A 20,288-nucleotide genomic window follows, 5' to 3' on the forward strand; every position below is an offset into this window, starting at 1 on the left:
CCGAAGGAATTGTCCACTAAAAAAGATGAATTTACTTAAGGAAAATCCTAAAGAATTGATTAAGGTTATTATTAAGGAATACCTAGATGAAGATTTTCTAAACGAATCGTTGGAGAATTTTTTTAAATTATATCTAGATGAATTTTCTGGAGCAATTCCGGGAGGAAAAAGAATTCCTGGAGGTTTACTGAAAACAATTCTTTTTTTCATGGTGGTTACAATGGTAGCTGTCCCTTGCTATTAATCTACATTGTACCCCGCCCATATTGACTTCTATGAGCTTCTATTCATTTCATCATCATACAGACGTTCCTAAGCGATGTTGCTAATGTGGTCACTGTTAAAGACGTGTCGATGAAAGAATAGTTTTTAGAACAAGATCCCGCCTCTGTCATTATTATCAATTTTTATCGCGTTTCCTGGATAAAAAATACAGTAGAGTTGCAATAAAATATAATAAAAATACAATACAATTTATTGATGAGCATTAAATTCTATTGTTTTTAAATCATACCAATTAAAGTGCCATATTGTTATTCCAATAGACGTACAATAAATTCTATTGCCAGTGAAATGTCGGCAATAGAATTACAGTAAATTCAATTGTAATTGCAAAAATTTGTTCGAGAAAAAATCGATTTTTTTATTGTAAAGATACATAACAACCCCTATTTTCTATTGTAAAACTGCCATTTACAATAGGCTTAATGGTGGAAAACAATAGTGTTCAATGTTATTTTATTGTGAGCCACAATAGAGTTTAATGTAAGTACTATTAATTTCAGCGTACTGTCACAATAATACATATTGTAATTCTTTTGGAATTTTTTATTAGGGTTCACCTTGAATATCACTATGATCACTTATTATTATAACCCGCTATCTTCTTCATAGCAATTGATGATTTTTTTTCTATTACTTTATTTATTACCTTTATCACTTCGCTATTATCTTGATCATATTTGTATAATCATGTTTAATTTTTTATATCACTGTCATTATTTAAGCACCCTTACTTGTTTTGTTATGGCTATCTTTTCTCGTCATTATCCGGAAATTATTAGAGTATTTAATATATTAAATTTTATTTATTTGTATTAAATCTGGTTTGTTTTCAATTTATGTTTAACGTTTTCTGTCTGATCGACAAGTTTTGATCGGATGATATGCATATACACACTTTTTCCCCACAAGTCCCTATCTCACGCTTCCACGGGTCGTCCGATGACAAAAGACCGCCAGCTAAGGGTTGTGTACTTAGCTGGTAGTGCAGCCTGGGCACTGTTGTCCTTCTGACATCAGCTAGAGTGAGAAGGTACGCCTCGAGCGTCTGTTCACCAGGAGGTGCGGCTCAAACAGCGTCTGCCTGGTACCCAGCGGCTGATTAACAAAATGCTGTATCGCGTCAGCTATACCTAAGGTGGCAGCCCCATCATCGCGATGTAGGTAACGCGCCACCGGTAAGGTAGCTTACTGAAGGCCCTCAAATACCACGAAAATGGAGATAGAAGAAAAGAGAACGTTATTTTGGCAAACTGACCCGGCAACGAAATGAGGACTATGATTGGAAACTCGGTACCTGGAATGTCAGGACCCTAAATGAACCTGGACGAGTGAGCCTTCTGGCTCGTGAACTGCAGAAGGTTGGAGTGAACGTGGCAGCTATTCAAGAAGTCCGATGGCCTAGATCCGGAGAACGTGAATTCCGAGCCGTGGACCCCACGACCAACACTGCATTCAAGTATAACATCTATCACAGCGGCGGTGAAAAAGCAGAGCATGGAGTTGGTTTCGTAGTGATGGGCAAACAGAGGAAGAGAGTGATGCGGTGGAAACCCATTAGCGAACGAATCTGTGTGTTGAGGATACGGGGCAAATTCTTCAATTACAGTCTAATCAACGTTTACGCACCGACAAACGATAAATCCGACGACGTGAAGGACACGTTTTATGAATGTCTTGATAAAGCCTATGGAGAGTGCCCAAAGCATGACGTGAAAATTGTTATCGGAGACGTATACGCTCAGGTCGGTATAGAGGACTTTTTCCGTCCCATAATCGGTAGGGAGAGCCTTCATTCCGCTACCAATGACAACAACCTACGGCAAGTAAATTTCGCTGCTGCCAGAGGGATGACCATCAGTAGTACCTACTTCGCACGAAAGAACATCCGAAAGCACACTTGGAGACACCCAAATGGTAAAACTTGCAAACCAGATGGACCATGTTCTGGTGGATGGGCGCCATTTCTCGGATGTTATCGATGTGCGGACATTCAGAGGTCCGAACATTGACTCTGATTACTACCTCCTTGTCAGTAAAATTCGATCACGGTTATCAACTGTATCGAACGAAAGATCACAGCGAACGATGCGTTACAATATCCAGCGATTGTCGGCGGAAGGAGTATCGGCTGAGTACCGCCAGAAGCTCGACGAACGGATAAGTGCAATCAACGTTAGCGACAACATCAACGATCTATGGATCCATGGAGCGGTGAGCACAACAGCACTAGAAGTGGTAGGCACTGCACAGAGGCGACCCAGGACGGGTTGGTTCGATGTGGAGTGTCAGAGAGTGACAGACGAGAAGAACGTTGCCAGAAGCCGGATGTTGGTGTCCGAATAGGGATGTCGAATAGGGATCGGTACATGGAAGCAAGAGCAGCCGAAAAACAAACCCACCGCAGGAAGAAAAAAGAGTACGAAGAACAAGTTATTAGTGAGGCGCAGGAAAAATGGAGCAGAACGATATGCGGAGGTTTTATGAGTCTGTCAATGGCGTGCGGAGAAAGACAGCGCCATCTCCCGTCATGTGCAACGACCAACAAGGGAATTTGCTGACAGATAAAACTGAAGTGGCTGCCAGGTGGAAGCAACACTTCGAGACTTTGTTGAATGGAGGAAGTGACGGTGCATCGGTGAACAGAATAAATATTAGCGACGATGGACAAGCTGTGGAGTCACCTACACTAGATGAGGTTAAAAAGCTGTTAAAGAGCTGAAAAACAATAAGGCTGCGGGGAAGAACCAGCTGTCGGCTGAACTTCTCAAACATGGCAGTGAGCAGCTTTATGAAGTTCTGCACCACATTATGTCGAAAATATGGGAAGACGAGGAAATGCCTGCTAGCTGGTTGGACGGCCTCATTTGCCCTCTCTTTAAGAAAGGGCACAGACTGGAGTGCGCCAATTACCGAGGAATATTATTATTATTATTTAATCAGACTAAGGCCGAAGTGGCCTGTGCGGTATATAAGAGTCTTCTCCATTCGGCTCGGTCCATGGCTACACGTCGCCAACCACGCAGTCTACGGAGGGTCCTGAGTCATCTTCCACCTGATCGATCCACCTTGCCCGCTGTGCACATCGCCTTCTTGTTCCCGTCGGATCGTTGTCGAGAACCATTTGCACCGGATTACTGTCCGACATTCTGGCTACGTACCCGGCCCACCGCAGTCTTCCGATTTTCGCGGTGTGAACAATGGATGGTTCTCCCAACAGCTGATGCAATTCGTGGTTCATTCGCCTCCTCCACGTACCGTCCGCCATCTGCACCCCACCATAGATGGTACGCAGCACTTTCCTTTCGAAAACTCCAAGTGCGCGTTGGTCCTCCACGAGCATCGTCCAGGTCTCGAGTCCGTAGAGGACTACCGGTATAATTAGCGTTTTGTAGATTGTCAGTTTGGTACGGCGGCGAACTCTATTCGATCGGAGCGTCTTGCGGAGTCAAAGTACGTACGATTTCCAGCCACTATGCGTCTCCGAATTTCTCTGCTGGTGTCATTTTCGGCAGTCACCAGTGAGCCCAAGTACACAAATTCTTCTACCACCTCGATTTCGTCACCACCGATGCAAACTCGCGGTGGGTGGCTCACATTGTCTTCTCTTGAACCTCTTCCTATCATGTACTTCGTCTTCGACGTGTTGATGACTAGTCCGATCCGCTTAGCTTCCCTCTTCAGTCTGATGTAGGCTTCCTCCATCTTCTCAAAGTTACGTGCCATAATATCTATGTCGTCGGCGAAACCAAATAGCTGGACGGACTTATTGAAAATTGTACCACTCGTGTTAATCCCTGCTCTTCGTATTACCCCTTCCAAAGCGATGTTGAATAGCAAACACGAAAGACCATCACCTTGCCGTAACCCTCTGCGGGTTTCGAAGGGACTCGAGAATGCCCTGAAACTCGAACTACGCACATCACCCGATCCATCGTCGCTTTGATCAACCGTGTCAGTTTATCCGGAAAACCGTGTTCGTGCATTAGCTGCCATAGCTGGTCCCGATCGATTGTATCATATGCGGCTTTGAAGTCGATGAATAGATGATGTGTGGGCACGTTGTATTCGCGGCATTTCTGCAGTACTTGGCGAATGGCGAACACCTGGTCCGTGGTGGAGCGTTCGCCCATAAAACCCGCCTGGTACTGCCCCACGAACTCCCTTGCAGTTGGTGCTAGTCGACGGCATAAAATTTGGGAGAGTACCTTGTAGGCGGCGTTCAGCAATGTGATTGCGCGGTAGTTGCTACAATCCAGCTTATCGCCCTTTTGTAGATGGGACACGACACCTTCCATCCACTCCTGCGGCAAAACTTCCTCCTCCCAAATCTTGGTAATGACCCAGTGCAGCGCTCTAGCCAGTGCCTCACCACCGTGTTTAAATAGCTCTCCTGGTAGTTGGTCAACCCCAGGGGCTTTGTTGTTCTTCAGCCGGCCAATCTCCTCCTGGATTTCCTGGAGATCCGGAGCCGGTAGAATTATGTCCTGCGCGCGTTCTCCCAGGTCCATCACCATACCGCCATCTTCGTCTGCCACATCGCCATTCAGGTGTTCTTCGTAGTGCTGCCGCCACCTTTGGATCACCTCACGCTCGTTCGTAAGAAGGTTCCGTTTATGTCCTCACACATATCAGGCTGTGGCACGTGGCCCTTACGTGAACGGTTTAACTTCTCATAGAACTTTCGTGTGTTATTAGCGCGGTACAGTTGCTCCGTTTCTTCACGGTCTCGATCTTCCTGCTGGCGCTTTTTCCTCCGGAAAATCGAGTTTTGTCTGTTCCGCGCCTGTTTATATCGTGCCTCATTCGCCCTCGTACGGTGTTGCAGCAATCTCGCCCATGCTGCATTCTTCTCTTCCACTAACTGCTCACATTCGCCGTCATACCGTCATTACCGAGGAATAACCCTCCTTAATTCGGCGTACAAAATTATGTCCCGTATTTTGTTCAACAGATTGAGACCGCTTTAAGAGTCCTTCGTCGGCGAATACCAAGCAGGTTTTCGTGAGGGCCGATCAACGACGGATCAAATGTTTACCCTGAGACAAATCCTTGATAAATTCCGGGAGTACAACTTGCAGACACATCATCTGTTTATTGATTTCAAGGCGGCGTACGATTCAGTGAAACGGAATGAATTATGGCAAATTATGCTTGAACATGGTTTTCAAGCGAAACTGATACGGCTGATTCGTATAACGTTGGACGGATCGAAATCAAGTGTAAGGGTTGCGGATGCAATATTGACGTCATTTGTTACCTCTCGAATCTACTGTTCAATATAGCGCTCGAGGGAGCGATTAGGAAAGCTGGTGTGCAAAGAAGCGGTACCATTATCACAAAATCGCATATGCTCCTGGGATTTGCGGACGATATCGATATTATCGGGATTGATCGCCGTGCCGTGGAAGAGGCTTTTGTGCCTTTTAAGAGGGAGACAGCGAGGATTAGACTCACGATCAATACCAGCAAAACGAAGTATATGGTCGTTGGCAATTAACGTGGGTTCATTAGTGGTGGTGGTAGCGAAATGGTGCTAGATGGTGAAAAATTTGAAGTGGTAGAAGAATTTGTTTATCTTGGAACATTAGTGACGTGCGATAATGATGTTACCCGCGAGGTGAAAAGGCGTATTGCAGCTGCAAATAGGGCTTATTACGGACTTCGTAACCAGCTTAAGTCCCGTAGTCTGCAAACGAAAACAAAACTCGCGCTGTATACTACTCTCACAGAGAAACAAACGTCTCACTCAACACATGTTCCATCGTTCAGCTTTTTTTTTCAATTTTTTGTAGATGGTCGATCGGCCACCGATGGCGCTTCCATCGGTTTTGTTTGTGTTTGACGTTTGCACACTACCGCAATCTGATTGCTGCTTGACCATACACAGGGCATTTAGCATTGGGCGATAATGTTTTCATGACGATGATTTTGATTGCATTTTGTTCTAAGTGAGACGTCTGTTTCTCTGTGCTACTCTGATTCTTCCTGTGGATTTATACGGCCATGAGACATGGACGTTAAAGGAGGCTGATCGGAGAGCTCTCGGAGTGTTTGAGCGTAAGGTGCTGCGGACAATACTCGGCGGTAAACAGGAGAACGGTATCTGGCGGCGTTTCATGAATCACGAATTGTACCAGGTGTATAAAGGGCTGGATATTATTAAGCTTATACAACACGGCAGACTACGGTGGGCTGGTCACGTTGTTCTTATGCCGGAAGAACGTCAAGCGAAGATAATATTTAGTAGAGAACCCGGAAGAGGCCGCAGGCTTCGTGGAAGGCCGCGTACACGATGGCTTTTTGCAGTTGAAGAGGACCTGAGGGCGCTCAATGTTCAGGGCGACTGGAAGCGATTGGCCCAGGATCGAGTCCAGTGGAGAAGAATACTCCATTCGGCGTAGGTTCATCGAAGAGCTGTAGCCCATCAAGTATCAAGTAAGTATCCAGCTGGAGCTACATGGTAGCTAAAATTGTCAAGGCTGGACCCAAACAGAAATTTTGCCTCTACTAGGACCAATACTTAGAAGAACTAGTCTATGTTGACCGCTTGAACACTATTTGATTGAGTATTGTAGAAGCTAGTAGAATCTCAAAAATTCTGTTTTTGTATAGATTTCCCATTTCCCTTCAGTCTTGTTTTTGCCTTTATTTAAGAGACTTGCAGCCCGAGGCTGGCTCGTCTCCGGAAATTCAGTCTTTTTACCGTCAGTCTTTCAATAATTAACCAAACAAACAATAGAAGTTCTAGAGACACAAGTAATGTTTTCTGAGAAGTAAAATGTTATATTTGAAAAAAACACTAGAAAAAGCACGTGGTTTCCAAGATGGAAGATTTGTGAATTTGTTGTATAACCACTTTAAATTGGGGATATTATTCTGATAGTGTTTATACAAGTTATGTTATAATGAATCGAAATATTTATCTAAGAGCTTCCCTTATTTTGATGCGTTTAAAGAAGTAGTTTGGAGAATTGTACCTATCTTTATGTCTTCTACCAATTGTAGTGATGTCTGGTTATTATAAGTTGTTATAGTCACACAGTAAGTTTACTTCTTATTTTGTCGAATATTTCGAAAGATGTAATTTTGTTTTATCTTGTTTAATTTACAATGCTATGAAAACTCATATGTGAATATGTATACGTTATGTGGAAGATATTGATTTGGAAAACGTATTGGAGGTAACCACTTTCCCTTTGATGGGACTCGAACCCATGACCCTACAGTACGCTAGACTGGTGCTTTAACCAACTAAGCTATGAAGGACCTCCGTCGGCCTCCGCAACCTAGCGGCTACTGAACGAGCTCGAGATTCCCAAATTGGACGCATAGTCAAATCACTCGCAATCCATTTCTCAAGTCAATACTTCCACATGTGTATGGTACACGTCCACATTAGAGGAGCGTGAGTATTTAGAATGTCTGGCGGCTGTACACATTCTTCATCAGCAACTGTACTGATCAAGTGAGGTTGTGTAAGCTATTTGCCAGTCGGTCGTCAAGCTCAGAGCTCAGACCCGACCGCATTGCGTAGGCAAGAGCACGCAACTCAAGTTCAGTTCAATCAAAGATAATTGCCTATTTCCGGGGATTAAACCCCCCGACTTGGACGTTAATTTACAATGTTATGAAAACTCATATGTAAATATGTTTGTTACGTGGAAGATATTGATTTGGAAAATGTATTGGAGGTAACCACTTTTTCTTCGATGGTCGAATCCTATCATATTGTCTTTCTTAGTTTTTTTTGTGTTCTCTACGTCGATACTCATTGTAGATTTTGTTGCGTTGTTCCTACATTTTATTTATCTAATACTAATCTCCCAGGGTCGTTTCCGCATAGATGAAAAACCTAGTTTAAAAAACCTAGTATGAAAAGCATCGCTTTAAAGTTGAGCGAAGATAATGAAATTTGCCCTACCGTTTTTAATCGTCTTAAATCCTTATACAAGCAAATGTAAAATAACTATTATTATATATGTGAGTCGTGGTCACCTATAGGATTCACTTTTCGATGGCAAAATAAAGCTTCATCACGCCTATTCCCTATCTGTTAATAAAATGTATTGAGAATGAAGCCATTATTAGATTGTTTGTATACCATAGTTGTCATGTGTATTTTGTATTATTTTATATTATGGCTCTTTAATTTGAGACATAACAAAATAAGAGAGGCGCCACGCTCCTAGTTTTGAAAAAACTTCTACTAAGTGAAACCTATTCCTATTCCTATGACCCAATTTCCTATTAATGTCTATAAAGTTGATTACATTTTCTCTATATATACCTATCTAGCTAGATTTAAGCGTAGCTACGACTCATCATCATAAGGGAACTCATCAGAAAAGTATTGCAAAAAAGGAGGAGATCTCACTTCATCATTTCTGAGGAAAGAGGTCCACCTTACTGCATCACTATTCCATGCTCCAAGACACAATGTCCGTTGGTTCACATGCACATCCGCAAAATCAGTGCTTGCATGCCAAATTGAGAAGCGATATTGAACAAAAACAGTCAACATGTGATACCACCACGACAGGATATGTCTTTGGTTGCCATATCAGTGCTAATGGCGTAAGCCCACCCATCGCGGCAAGATCACATATCCGAGGGGAGGGTGGTTTACTGAAAACAATTCTGAAGGAATTTTTGAACTTATTTTCAAAGGAGAACCTGAGGGAATTTTTGAAAGAAATTCCCGAAGCTATTCCGGAATTTTCAACGAAATTTCTTAATACTTCCAGGAGTTCCTCCGGCAATTCTTGGAATAAAATCTTTGAAAATTTATTCAAAAATTTATTAAATTGAAAAATCAGATTTAAAATTCACAGAAATTTTAACGTATACATATATTTACATTTAATGAAAATATTCAATTTGATGGGTTACGTGCCCCAGTTCAACTCCGTTCAAGCCCACAAGAAACAAAATCTATACTCTTATGAGGTGATTTGTTTGATAACTTGCATTTGGCTCATTGTCCTATGGCATATGTCCCATTTATTTTAACATTAAGGCGTGTATTTTCGACTCTTTATTTGAACAAACGCTATAAACACAAAATGTTCACTTTCTATTGCTGATTTTCCTGATTGGCCCAAGAAAATTCCCTGATTTTTCCAGGTTTACAATAATTCCTTGATAATTCCAGGTTTTCTAGTGTTTTCCAGGTAATCGACACTCTGTACCTTCGGGTTAGACGTTGTCCAACAGCAAAACCTACGGTCGGCTGAATGTAACGATGTTACAAAGAAACTAAACATCAAAGTAAAAGGAAGTGACCCCTCCCCGTCTCCCCATTTTATTTGATCAGTAACTTGATTAGATTTCTTGCTACTATCGCAAAATCGAGGCTATGCAGTTCGATTCAAGCCCTCCAAAGAAAGTGTCTATCCACGCTCACTAACAACGACCAGATCGACCATCTGCTATGGCTTATCATTACTCAAAAAATTCGCTTGCGGCTGACATTGACATGAAATGCTAAGCTATACGTACATACACGAAACGAAAATGAATTATCTCTTGTTCAAAAACAACATTAATCAGGCATTTAATTGCTGTTGACCTCCGCCCTTTACGTCACATTTTTTATTGGATTCTGTCTTCGTATTTGAAAAGTGAGTGATGCCGTACACCGTATCATCAATCACGTCCGAATTTGTGAGTGTTGATTGGTTTGTCGACCCGTACGATTTTTTCTCCCAAATTGAAATAGCCTTCGTATTCGACCGTGTCCGGGGTCGTATCAATGTGATAGTGGCCGCCTTCTCCGTGCCTCGAGAAACTGTGGAAGTGTTGCAATCGCAGGTCCAGATCACATTCGTTTGTAACGAGAGTGCCGACTGCAATCAATGTTGCAGACATGTCGAAGAAATTCAGCCAGGTGTTCAGCTCATCCTCCGTGTATATGGGAGTCTCCGAAAATGGCGACATCACATGCTGTTTGGCTTTTCCGTTTTTCAACAGGAACACACCTCCCATGCCAACCGCGCGTTCTTTGTAGTGCTGTTCCAGCGTAGTGCGGATGCTGGCGATAAAATCTTTCTTGCCAGTTCGTTTTTTGCAGCTGACTTTGAGAACTTTTCCAGGTTTGCCTTCACTGAGGAAAATGTTAGCCAGTAGAGCACAGCGCGTTTCTGTGTTGGGTATCTTCTCCAGAATAACCCTTTTTCTATCAGGTGAAACTCGTGCCAGGTGACTTTCACTGAGCACGTGACCATTAGCATGTACTTTGAGGTTATACATGCCTTCGCAGTTGGAGTCGACTAATGGATACGGGCCCGCTCCGGCTCCTATCGCGAGGAACTCTTTTTTCTTAACATTAAGGGCTTGCTCGGAAATAGACACCAGATCGTACAGTTTGGTGTAGTCCACATCAGGAAGTAGATACGGTGGGCCACCTAGTTCCAGAAGAGTTGGGCTGCCATTGAGACCTAGAATGAAAGGGCTATGAGGAAATTATGTTTGAAGAAGAAACAAAATCATTATTTACCTTGCCCTGCGAGGTGGAACGGGTGTTGAGTGAGGTTCGGACAGTCTACCACCTCAACCTGAACTGTTTCAAAATTAGACTTAAGTCCAGCAGCCACAACTGTGGGAAATTAAGAGAAGAAAACATTATTAACTCTTGGTCATGTGAAATTTTGAACACAAGGTGGATATTTAGCGCAATGTTAATAAAAATATAAACGTATTCAATATATGCGTTCATAATGGTGTATATGTTTTATATTTTATTGCATTTTTTCCCACATTTTGGTAGTTTTGTGTAAAATCACTCAACAAAAATTCCTTTGTCCCAAATGAGGCTAAACATGCTTCCACACCCATATGACGAAGAGTGGGTGGATGTGAAATCTTTTAACATGTTGATTACAGGGCGGTTAAAAACTGACCAAATTCCAATCCGCGAAATCCGCGACAGAAACACCAAAATCGCCTAATATTGGCCTTGTCACGTAGACGAAACACATTCTAATGAAAATTTTCAATACTGTTGCTTTTCATCTATCGAAACTTTGATCTAGAAAAAAGAAATAATTTGCTAATAATGCCGTATAATGTTTGGAATGGTAAAGCAGAATGATTTATAAATAAATGGATCCTTGGATTACTAATAGCCTAATCAAACTCCTTATCGCTTGTTAAATAGTGTTCCGATGTCACAGATTTAACTTTCACTGATATAAAGTACACGACGATTCATATCAAGATACATTATTTTATCAAATGATATAACTGATGAATAGGCTATACGTTAGGGTGGCTCAAATTAGTATGGGAAAAACTTTTTTCCATTTTTTCGATGGGCCTGCTCTGGAGAAAATTTCAGCCAAATCGGTCAACGTTTGGGCGGTGCTAAACTCGTTGAAGTTTATATGGAAAAATGTATGCAGAAACATCCAAAAACAGTAATTTGCAGTTAGGCGGTACAATTTACAATGAAGAACTATCATACTCATTCAGATATTGAAGAAATTTATACAGAATGTTATGCTGAAAACCGCGAAACGATTAGTGTTTGCCCGGCGAAGTTATTAGCACTTCTCTGCAGTGGGGTTCGAGCAAATTTCGTTTCTTTTACCTTTGAAAAGAAATAAATTCACCCATACAGCACTCCAGTAAAATGCTAATATCTTTGCCCAATAAACTCTAAACTTTTCGCGGTTTTCAGCATAACATTCTGCATTGAATTTGACAAGAACTGAATGAGTATGATAGTTCTTCATCGTAAATTGTACCGTCCAACTGCAAATCACTGTTTTTCGGTGTTTCTGCATACATTTTTCCATATAAACTTCCAACGAGTTTAGCACCGCCCAAACGTTGACCGATTTGGCTGAAATTTTGTCGAGAGCATCAGGGCATTAAATAGAACCGAATAAGAGGGCGGCCCATCAAAATATTTCAAAAAGTGTTTTTTGAGCCACCTTACTATACGTTCAAGTAGAACTGACTTTCATATTCTGTCAAAATACTTGATACACTTGATCTACACCCTTAAACTGATATCGATACGAGGTTCATTGTAAGTTGTTCAGATGGCACGTAAATCACAAATTGGTAAATGATAATAATGAAGAGCAATAACTTAAAATGTGTTAACTATTTATAAACCCAGAGGACCATAATCGGTAAGAACTCGATTTTTCTAAAATGATTCTCCAGACAGGTCCTTAAATCCTACCCAACAAAGCTTGGAGAACAATCTGATAAATGGATGCAGAGGCAGATAGAAAGGACTATAAGGTCTGTGGAATGTTTAACAAATTGGTCCAAATACGGTGTGCTGTCCACAAAGTGATGAATTCAGCTATCATCACTTCGTAGTTCATATTAAAGTAAAGGGGAATATAGGACTTGTGCGATTCTGCTCCTAATGAACATACAAGTACAGTCGTGCAGCACTTGTTTTTGACACCGGAGCTAATTTGGGATTTTGATTTTAATAGAAACTAGTTGACCCAGCAGACGTTGCCATGCATAGTAGGCGAAAATGGGCGTTGTGTACTGCACATGAACTGAAATGCAGATGACATTTTACAAAACTAGCACAAGCAATAACGAAGAAACGAGGCATTTTGGATCAGAACGCATCATGCTTTCGTACTGTGCGGTTCTTTTCTCTTTGTTGAAGGAAGTTTTTAATACTACCCGAAGCTATTTTAATTTCAACATTGCTTTACAGCGCTAGTTGTATCTACTGATCCCGTTACGATCTTTGCTTTGACCCGTGCCTTCGTTTTACGTTGGACCCGTTTGGGAAAGTATAATTCCGACAAGCGGTGGTAATCCTGCAGGGACACCGTTCTGTAAAAAAACCACTTAGAAGGTCACGAAGGTCCACGCTCAGCAATGAGCATTAACAAAAACAAGAGGAAGGGGGGAGTCTCTGAATTCTCCACTTCCTTCTAAGAAACAAGGTTTCAAGACCGTCCTGCCAAAGCTGGAAGCTGGAGTCTTCAGATATTCCTTCTAACTCTAACATTGGAAATAATTCTTCTCCTATCGGACTGAGCAATCAGTTCGATTTGATTCACGACGAAATTGAGCAAATCGAATCTACCTCTAGCCCAGGCGATTCGATCCATGCGAAAAAACAAAGGATTCCGCCAATTGTGGTATCTGTTGCCGAGTTTTCTGGCTTTAGGAGATTCTGAGTAACTTTCAGGGGATCAAGGTTTCATTCCGGATTGCCAGGAAGGGTGACTGCCGCGTTTTGCCAGGGTCCTCTGACGATCGCAAACCTCTTCTTCAGTATTTAACTGAGAAGTGACATAAATTCTTCACGTCCGACGACAATACTGAGCGATTGTTCAAAGTCGACTTGAAAGGTCTCCCCAGTGATGATAAATTGCAATTTCTCAATTACTTGGATTTTCACCAGTCCAAGTAATTAAGATAAAAAAGAAATCTGGTTCTTCCCAGAGGGGTATTTCTCAAGAATTTTATTTAGTTCACTTTTGTTAAATAATATGAAATAATGTTAGTAATATGCTGTAATGGGCAGCAAAGGAATTTGTTAAGAGCTGATATTCAAATTCTAACTCGCAACAAATCCAAATTTTTCATATTTGGTGACTTCAATGCCAAACACCGTTCATGGAATAATGCTCAAAGCAATTCCAGTGGTAAAATTTTATTTGAAGATTGTTCTGCGTGATATTATACTATTCAATATCCTAATGGACCAAATTGTTTTTCTTCCAGTCGAAATCCTTCTACAATTGATTTAGTTTTAACGGATTCAAGTCAGTTGTGTGGCCAATTGATAACTCATGCTGACTTTGACTATGATCACCCCAGTAAACCACATATCGTATAACATACAGCAAATAAAGTCGCATTTGCGTCCAACAAAAATCTAAATCGCACTGCATATTGAACTTTGTCAGATTATTGTCGAAAAATGTTGTATGAAATGCATCGTATACGATCATTTTCACCGTAGTGGAAATCAATCGTAATTGTGTGAATAAATCCTCGTAATGACTTATATTCCTTGCAATATCCTATATCAGTGCTAATGAATGTCTATGTGAATCGTAATACAATAGAAACCACTTCATTCTAAATCTCTTGTAGAAGTTTCAAGCAGTTGTAAAGATATAAATTGTGTAGTTTATGTTGGACAAAAAACCGATTCTCTTCAAGATGTGCGGTATGGTGCGGTGGTAGAATATCCGCCTTCAGATCCAAAGATCGCATGTTCGAGACTTGGTGCTGGTATTTTTTTTTAATATTTTAATGTTTAATCGTAATACTGTTCATATGATGTCGGGAGAAATCGTGAAATAAAACTCGTATGTACCTATATCGCCTCCACTTTGGTACGTATATAGCCAATTCGTGCATTATATACGATTAAGTTGGTTCTTATATAATAACCTATATCGAGAGTTGTAGGTACCAAAATGTTGACTGGGACCTTCCTGTGACGTTCGAAATCTCACAAGAAGCCATTAACACTCCAATCAGCTCTACTTTTAATTATCATAGAGCTGATTGGGATTTATATAAAACGTATATCGATAGGAATTTTGATGTTGATATTCCTCTCGATACCAAAAGTGATATTGATAATGCTCTCGTATCTTTGACAAATTTAATTCAGTTCAATCAAAGTTAATTGCCCATTTCCGGGGATTAAACCACCCGACTTGGACGTTAATTTACAATGTTATGAAAACTCATATGTGGATATGTACGTTATGTGGAAGATATTGATTTGGAAAATGTATTGGAGGTAACCACTTCCCCTTCGATGGGACTCGAAGCCATGACCCTACAGTACGCTAGACTGGTGCTTTAACCAAATTTAATTGTCGAAGCCAGAGGCATTACAATTCCTAAATGTGAAATTAAATTCAACTCCATTATTATTGACGACGATCTTCAGCTACTGATCCGTCTAAAAAATGTGAGGCGAAGGCAATACCAAAGAACTCGCGATCCCGCGTTGAAAGTTATTTGGCGAGAATTGCAAAATGAAATTAAAAAACTTTTCGCTATTTTGAGAAATACCAACTTTGAGAATAATGTCTCGAAGTTGGATCCCAGTTCGAAACCCTTTTGGAAATTTAAAAAAAAAACCTCAAAAGTCAATTCCAGCGCTTAAAGATGGAAATAAAATTTTATTAACAAATGGCGAAAAGGCTAAAAAACTTGCTCAACAATTTGAGAGTGCCCATAATTTTAGTCTAGGTCTCACTAGTCCAATTGATGAAAAAAAAAAACCGTTTCTTTGAGAAAAAAAAAGTCAAGTTTCTGAGACTAAAGTGAATGTTTTAAAACTAGAAATTCTTAGTGACATTGTTTGTGCTTTTTTGATAAATTATTGCTGACCGGGTGAGCGAAGGCAAGATGTGAGGACACTTGTTTCAATCCAGAGCCAGATGATGACGATGAGAAGATGTTTCAAAATGATTCAAAATTTCCCGACAATTACCCTAATTATATTTGAGACGATTCAAAGATTATAGAGAATGATTATGGTTGGATCAAAATGGTCAGGCACAAACGATGGATTGGAAAGTTTCAAATATGGTGAGTCCGTTCCATACTTAAAAATATATATATATAAAAACTGATTTCACTAAATACGGTCTGAGTTCAACGATGTATATTTATGATGTATCATGGATATAAATCTTGATCCCGGAAGTATAAATATATTGCATATATCCATTTGATATCTGAATGTATTTATGCGGGGCTTACTGTTAGTGATAGTGACCTCGGAGTGGACATGAAATACCAGGCACTCTGAAATGGGTCACTGGAGCTGCAGTAGAGCTAGCACTTTCTAACTCCCGGATTAAATCTGACTGTTTTATCAGACAGCTTTCTTCCATAACATCACTGCCAGACAGTGGGGGTTAGTTTGTACACACACACAGGTCTCACTAGTCCAATTGATGATTAGGTTACACGGACCTTCGAAGACATTCTTAATCTCAATCAAGTGAATGTTTTTGACCCTTCGTTGGGAACTAATTTGGATGAAGTGAGATATATTACTATAAAAATTAAAAACATGAAAGCCCCGGGTGATGATGCTATTTTCTACATACTTATAAACAAACTTTCTGAGAATTTTTTTAAATCCTTTTTGGTTAATTTATTTAATGGATGTTTTCAATTGGTATACTTTCCAGATAAATGGAAAAACGCCAAAGTTGTTGCAATTGTGAAGCAGGACAAAAATCCAGCTGAGGCTTCTAGTTATCACCCAACCAGTTCGCTTTCTTTAATAAGTAAGCTGTTTGGAAAGATTATTTTAAAAAGAATGGAATAGATGGTTCATCTTCTTCTTATTTGCATTACATCCCCCACTGAGACATTGCCGGATCGCTGCTTAGTGTGCATTCAGCAGTTCCATAGGCATTAACCACGAGGTTTCTAAGTCAAGTTACCATTTTTGCAGGAGTTGTGATTAAACTATTATTGAAAAATACCATTATCAGCAATTCTTTGTAATCTACATTAGAACATAGTCAAATGTAGAATTCAAGGATTTGCAGATAATGGTATTTTTCAATAATAATTTTAACAAAAATCCTCAATCCATTTTTATCCACTACATTTCGTCCTCTTCTCTACTATTGAGATGTTTTATACCAGTGCCAATATTGCAAATATTTTTGGTTCTTGAATCAACATAAATTCGATTTCTTCTGAACCAGATGTAAATTGTCTCGTGACCTGGACGTTGCAACAATACTCAGCAACTGAATTCCGTCGTCGATTTGTTCTGACACCGATACGAAAAACCGTCCGTTATCTATATATGCTGATTGGAGCTAATAAAAAGAATAAACTGCATATCGCTAGAACTTAAACCTCGTCCGGGTCAGGCCAGTTACAACACTTAAACATCCTTTCAATTGATTTAAAAATATAATGAGCCATGTTTACATATAAACTTATTTTTTTCTGGCTATTCCTTGAAATAAATTGAAACACCACTTCGTCCACATTCAATTTATTCGCCAATAAATGTCCTTTTGGAAGTGCAATAGAGATATGGAATTCAGTCGCTGTTGTTCCATACTGGATCTTCTATAGGTTTTCAACCTTCGGAGCCCAGAAATGGTCACTCTGCAGTAGCAGCAGTATAGGAATGGCGATCAATACCTTCACAAACTTGATCAATTTTGGCAGAGCATCTATCAAATGCGGTTGTTCCTGCAGATAGTGCACGACATCTGAGACGCTTTCAGTGGATTTGGTACCTTCTATCAACAACTGCAGAAACATATCTCTTTGCACCATCAACTGTTTTGTTTGTTTGTTTGTGTATTGCGCCGCGTCTCCTGAAACATAATTGTCTGACAAATTTGTGAAAAATTCAAATGAACCAGAATATTTCACCAGGACAGGACGACTGCTACACATACTTCACAGTCCATCTTATTGGGCAAAGCAGTCCTAGATTGGTGGTATCATTTGATTGAAGAACCTGAAACAGAATCCCAGTCAAAATTGATTCCTGAGAGCCCAATTTGAAATATGATGGTATCTCTTACAACCAAGTATAATAGGTAAGCCAAACAATGAACAAATAAAGCTCTCTTTTCGTCATCTAGGATTTTTATGGTCATGAACGCACATAGCGACGCAAAAATAGGCTCCACATCCAATGTAAATAAAATAGTCCGGTAGCTATTTGAATTGGCCTTTGCAATAATATGACAATTTATGGATAAACTTCGTTTGGATAGTGAAGTTTTGACGGCAAAATATATTGAGGGGGCGAAACGACACTTTACCCCCTTAGATAATTATTGAGGGGGCAAAAAGTGCCTCGCCCCCCAAAAGCTAGCCCCTATGGACTTAACAAATCTGATTCGACTAGAGTTGCTCTTCTTGTTGTAGAGAAAGCATTTGACAGGGTTTGACATGCTGGTTTGTAAATTTGATGAATTTTAGTTTTCCTCTGTACATTATTCGACTGATGCAAAAGTATTTATCAGATCGGTCACTACAGGTAGACTATCAGAAATCTAAATCTGATAGATTAGGTATTTGTAAGAGCTGGTGTACTCCAAGGCAGCATACTGGGGCCATATTGTATAACATTTTTTTCTGTCTTACCTGATTGACCACAAGAGAGTCAAAAATCGTGGTTTACAGATGACACGTGCCTTTACTCCAAACGGCGAAGCCTTCGTGTCATTTGTAGTAGATTGCAAAAAAAAGTTTGGATATTTTTTCCTACTCACTTGCAAAAATAGATAATTTTCCCGACTGCATCCAAAAGTCAGCTTAAAATTTTCCCACATAAGCCGTGAGCTTATTACTTTAAACATTGTAGCAGACAAATTGTCACTATGAATGGGGTTCCAATTAATTGGATTAGCGAAGTCAAATATTAGGACTTAGGCTAGATAAATTTTCTTTTTAATATCACATTGAAGGCATTCAAGCCAGATGTAACAAAAATATTAACTTATAAATGGAAAATCATTAAGAACATTTTTTTGATTTGCAAACAAATTTTTAGACCAGTCATTTTGTATGCTGTCCCGATTTGGACTAGTTACTGCAATACCAGAAAGATTCAAAATAAAATTTTGAAAATAATTCTGAATTAGTCTGTAACACTGTAACAAATGTCCAATTGCAATCTTCTCAAACACTTTTTTCACACAGTATCAGTAGTTAACTCAGAATCAAGAGGATCTACTTCGGACAGTAACCCGTGTATTGAATGCAATTTATATGAGTCTTGCATAACGCTGAATATGAAGTGTATAATCCCACGAGTTGCACTGGATATATATAATCCCGGTTTAACACGACAAGGCACAGTATACTGTGGGGAACGCCCAGGTACCAGACCAGACAGGTTTCGACTGAGGTATTGTTCACCCCCCTCCCCCCTTTTTCCCTCCACTTATCAGATACCATCATCAGCACGTAACTTTGATGAGATGAGAGAAACACGCGGAGGGGACATTGAAAGGACAATATTTGCGGAAACCAGGTTAATCCGCCGGGTGCCAAAATCGTAGGCCTCAATAAAAATGTCCTTTTTTGCTTACATTCACAACAGAAACAATAAAGATGTCTTTTCAATTCATCGTACTGAGTCTATTGGTACTCAACACTATGGGTTTCCGAGGCACCTATCGATGGCTTCTACATCCGTTGTGCGACTATTTGGAGTATTGAAAGCACACGGGTCCAACTAATTATTTTTCTTATGCGGTTACTGGTAAGTTTATACTTCCATGAATATTACATCTCAAACCACGAAGAACATTATATCGAAAAAGAAATCGTTGATAGTCACTTTTTGAATATGTTGTATTTTATCCACATTGGATTGAGGCAAGTTTACAATATTTAGTGCACTAAATAGTCTGGTTCATGTGCTGAAGGCATTCACGACCGGTAACTTTAATCTTAATAAGAACAAGTCTCACGCCGCGGACAAAATACATCGCTTGAAGAAAAAAAAAAGACAAACCAGTTTGGTATCTCGGATGCTGAACTTTTTTCTTGCTGACCTACCTTTGCATACTTCTTCTAGTGGCGGCACATATAGGGTCTTCTCTTCAAACGGTAGTATGGTTGTATCGATACTGGCCATTTCTCTATTATTTGTTAATTTATACTTTCTAACTGAAGACAATCGTTTTGGATAAACTACACCGCGAATGACAAAGACGGTACATCAACTAGTGCAGACTACCTTTCGCGCATCAAGCTCCGTCGACTGAATGAAAGTCACTTTGATTGACCACCGCACAGCTCGCTTGAGTCTAGAAATCGTACGAGGATGTTCGCTAGCCTAGCGAGTGTCGAGTGGCGCAAATTAAAACTTGTTCGTTCATCGTGGCATTATCATTATACGGATACGAATCAGCTGTCCACTCAATGTGTTGGTTATAAGCACTGGTCTGCCGGTTGAGAGTTGTAAATATTGTTTTTATCATTTGTAAACACTATCAAAACCGCAAACAATCACTCGGGTGCACTATCAGTTTCTTATC

The 20,288-nt window shown here is 40.2% G+C and overlaps 1 protein-coding gene across 1 annotated transcript; it reads right to left on the minus strand.

Moving 5' to 3' along the window:
- Positions 1-9,803: 9,803 nt before the first annotated feature.
- LOC134211221 (ester hydrolase C11orf54 homolog) lies at positions 9,804-20,054 on the minus strand. The gene is made up of 3 exons (XM_062687914.1): positions 19,807-20,054; positions 10,781-10,879; positions 9,804-10,721 (listed from the first exon to the last, which is right to left on the minus strand). Exons 1-3 carry the CDS (start codon positions 19,883-19,885, stop codon positions 9,931-9,933), a joined length of 969 nt encoding a protein of 322 aa, XP_062543898.1. The 5' UTR covers positions 19,886-20,054; the 3' UTR covers positions 9,804-9,930.
- Positions 20,055-20,288: the final 234 nt, after the last annotated feature.

This window comes from Armigeres subalbatus, chromosome 2, assembly GCF_024139115.2.
Source record: "Armigeres subalbatus isolate Guangzhou_Male chromosome 2, GZ_Asu_2, whole genome shotgun sequence".
NCBI lineage: Eukaryota > Metazoa > Arthropoda > Insecta > Diptera > Culicidae > Armigeres > Armigeres subalbatus.

Bases quoted from the DNA above. Each gene is read 5' to 3' on its own strand.
- LOC134211221 (XM_062687914.1), bottom strand. From the start codon at position 19,885: ATGGCCAGTATCGATACAACCATACTACCGTTTGAAGAGAAGACCCTA. The intron at 10,880-19,806 runs GTAGGTCAGCAA...AATTTCCCACAG, and splicing joins ACTAGAAGAAGTATGCAAAG to TTGTGGCTGCTGGACTTAAG. The intron at 10,722-10,780 runs GTAAATAATGAT...CTTTCATTCTAG, and splicing joins GTTCCACCTCGCAGGGCAAG to GTCTCAATGGCAGCCCAACT.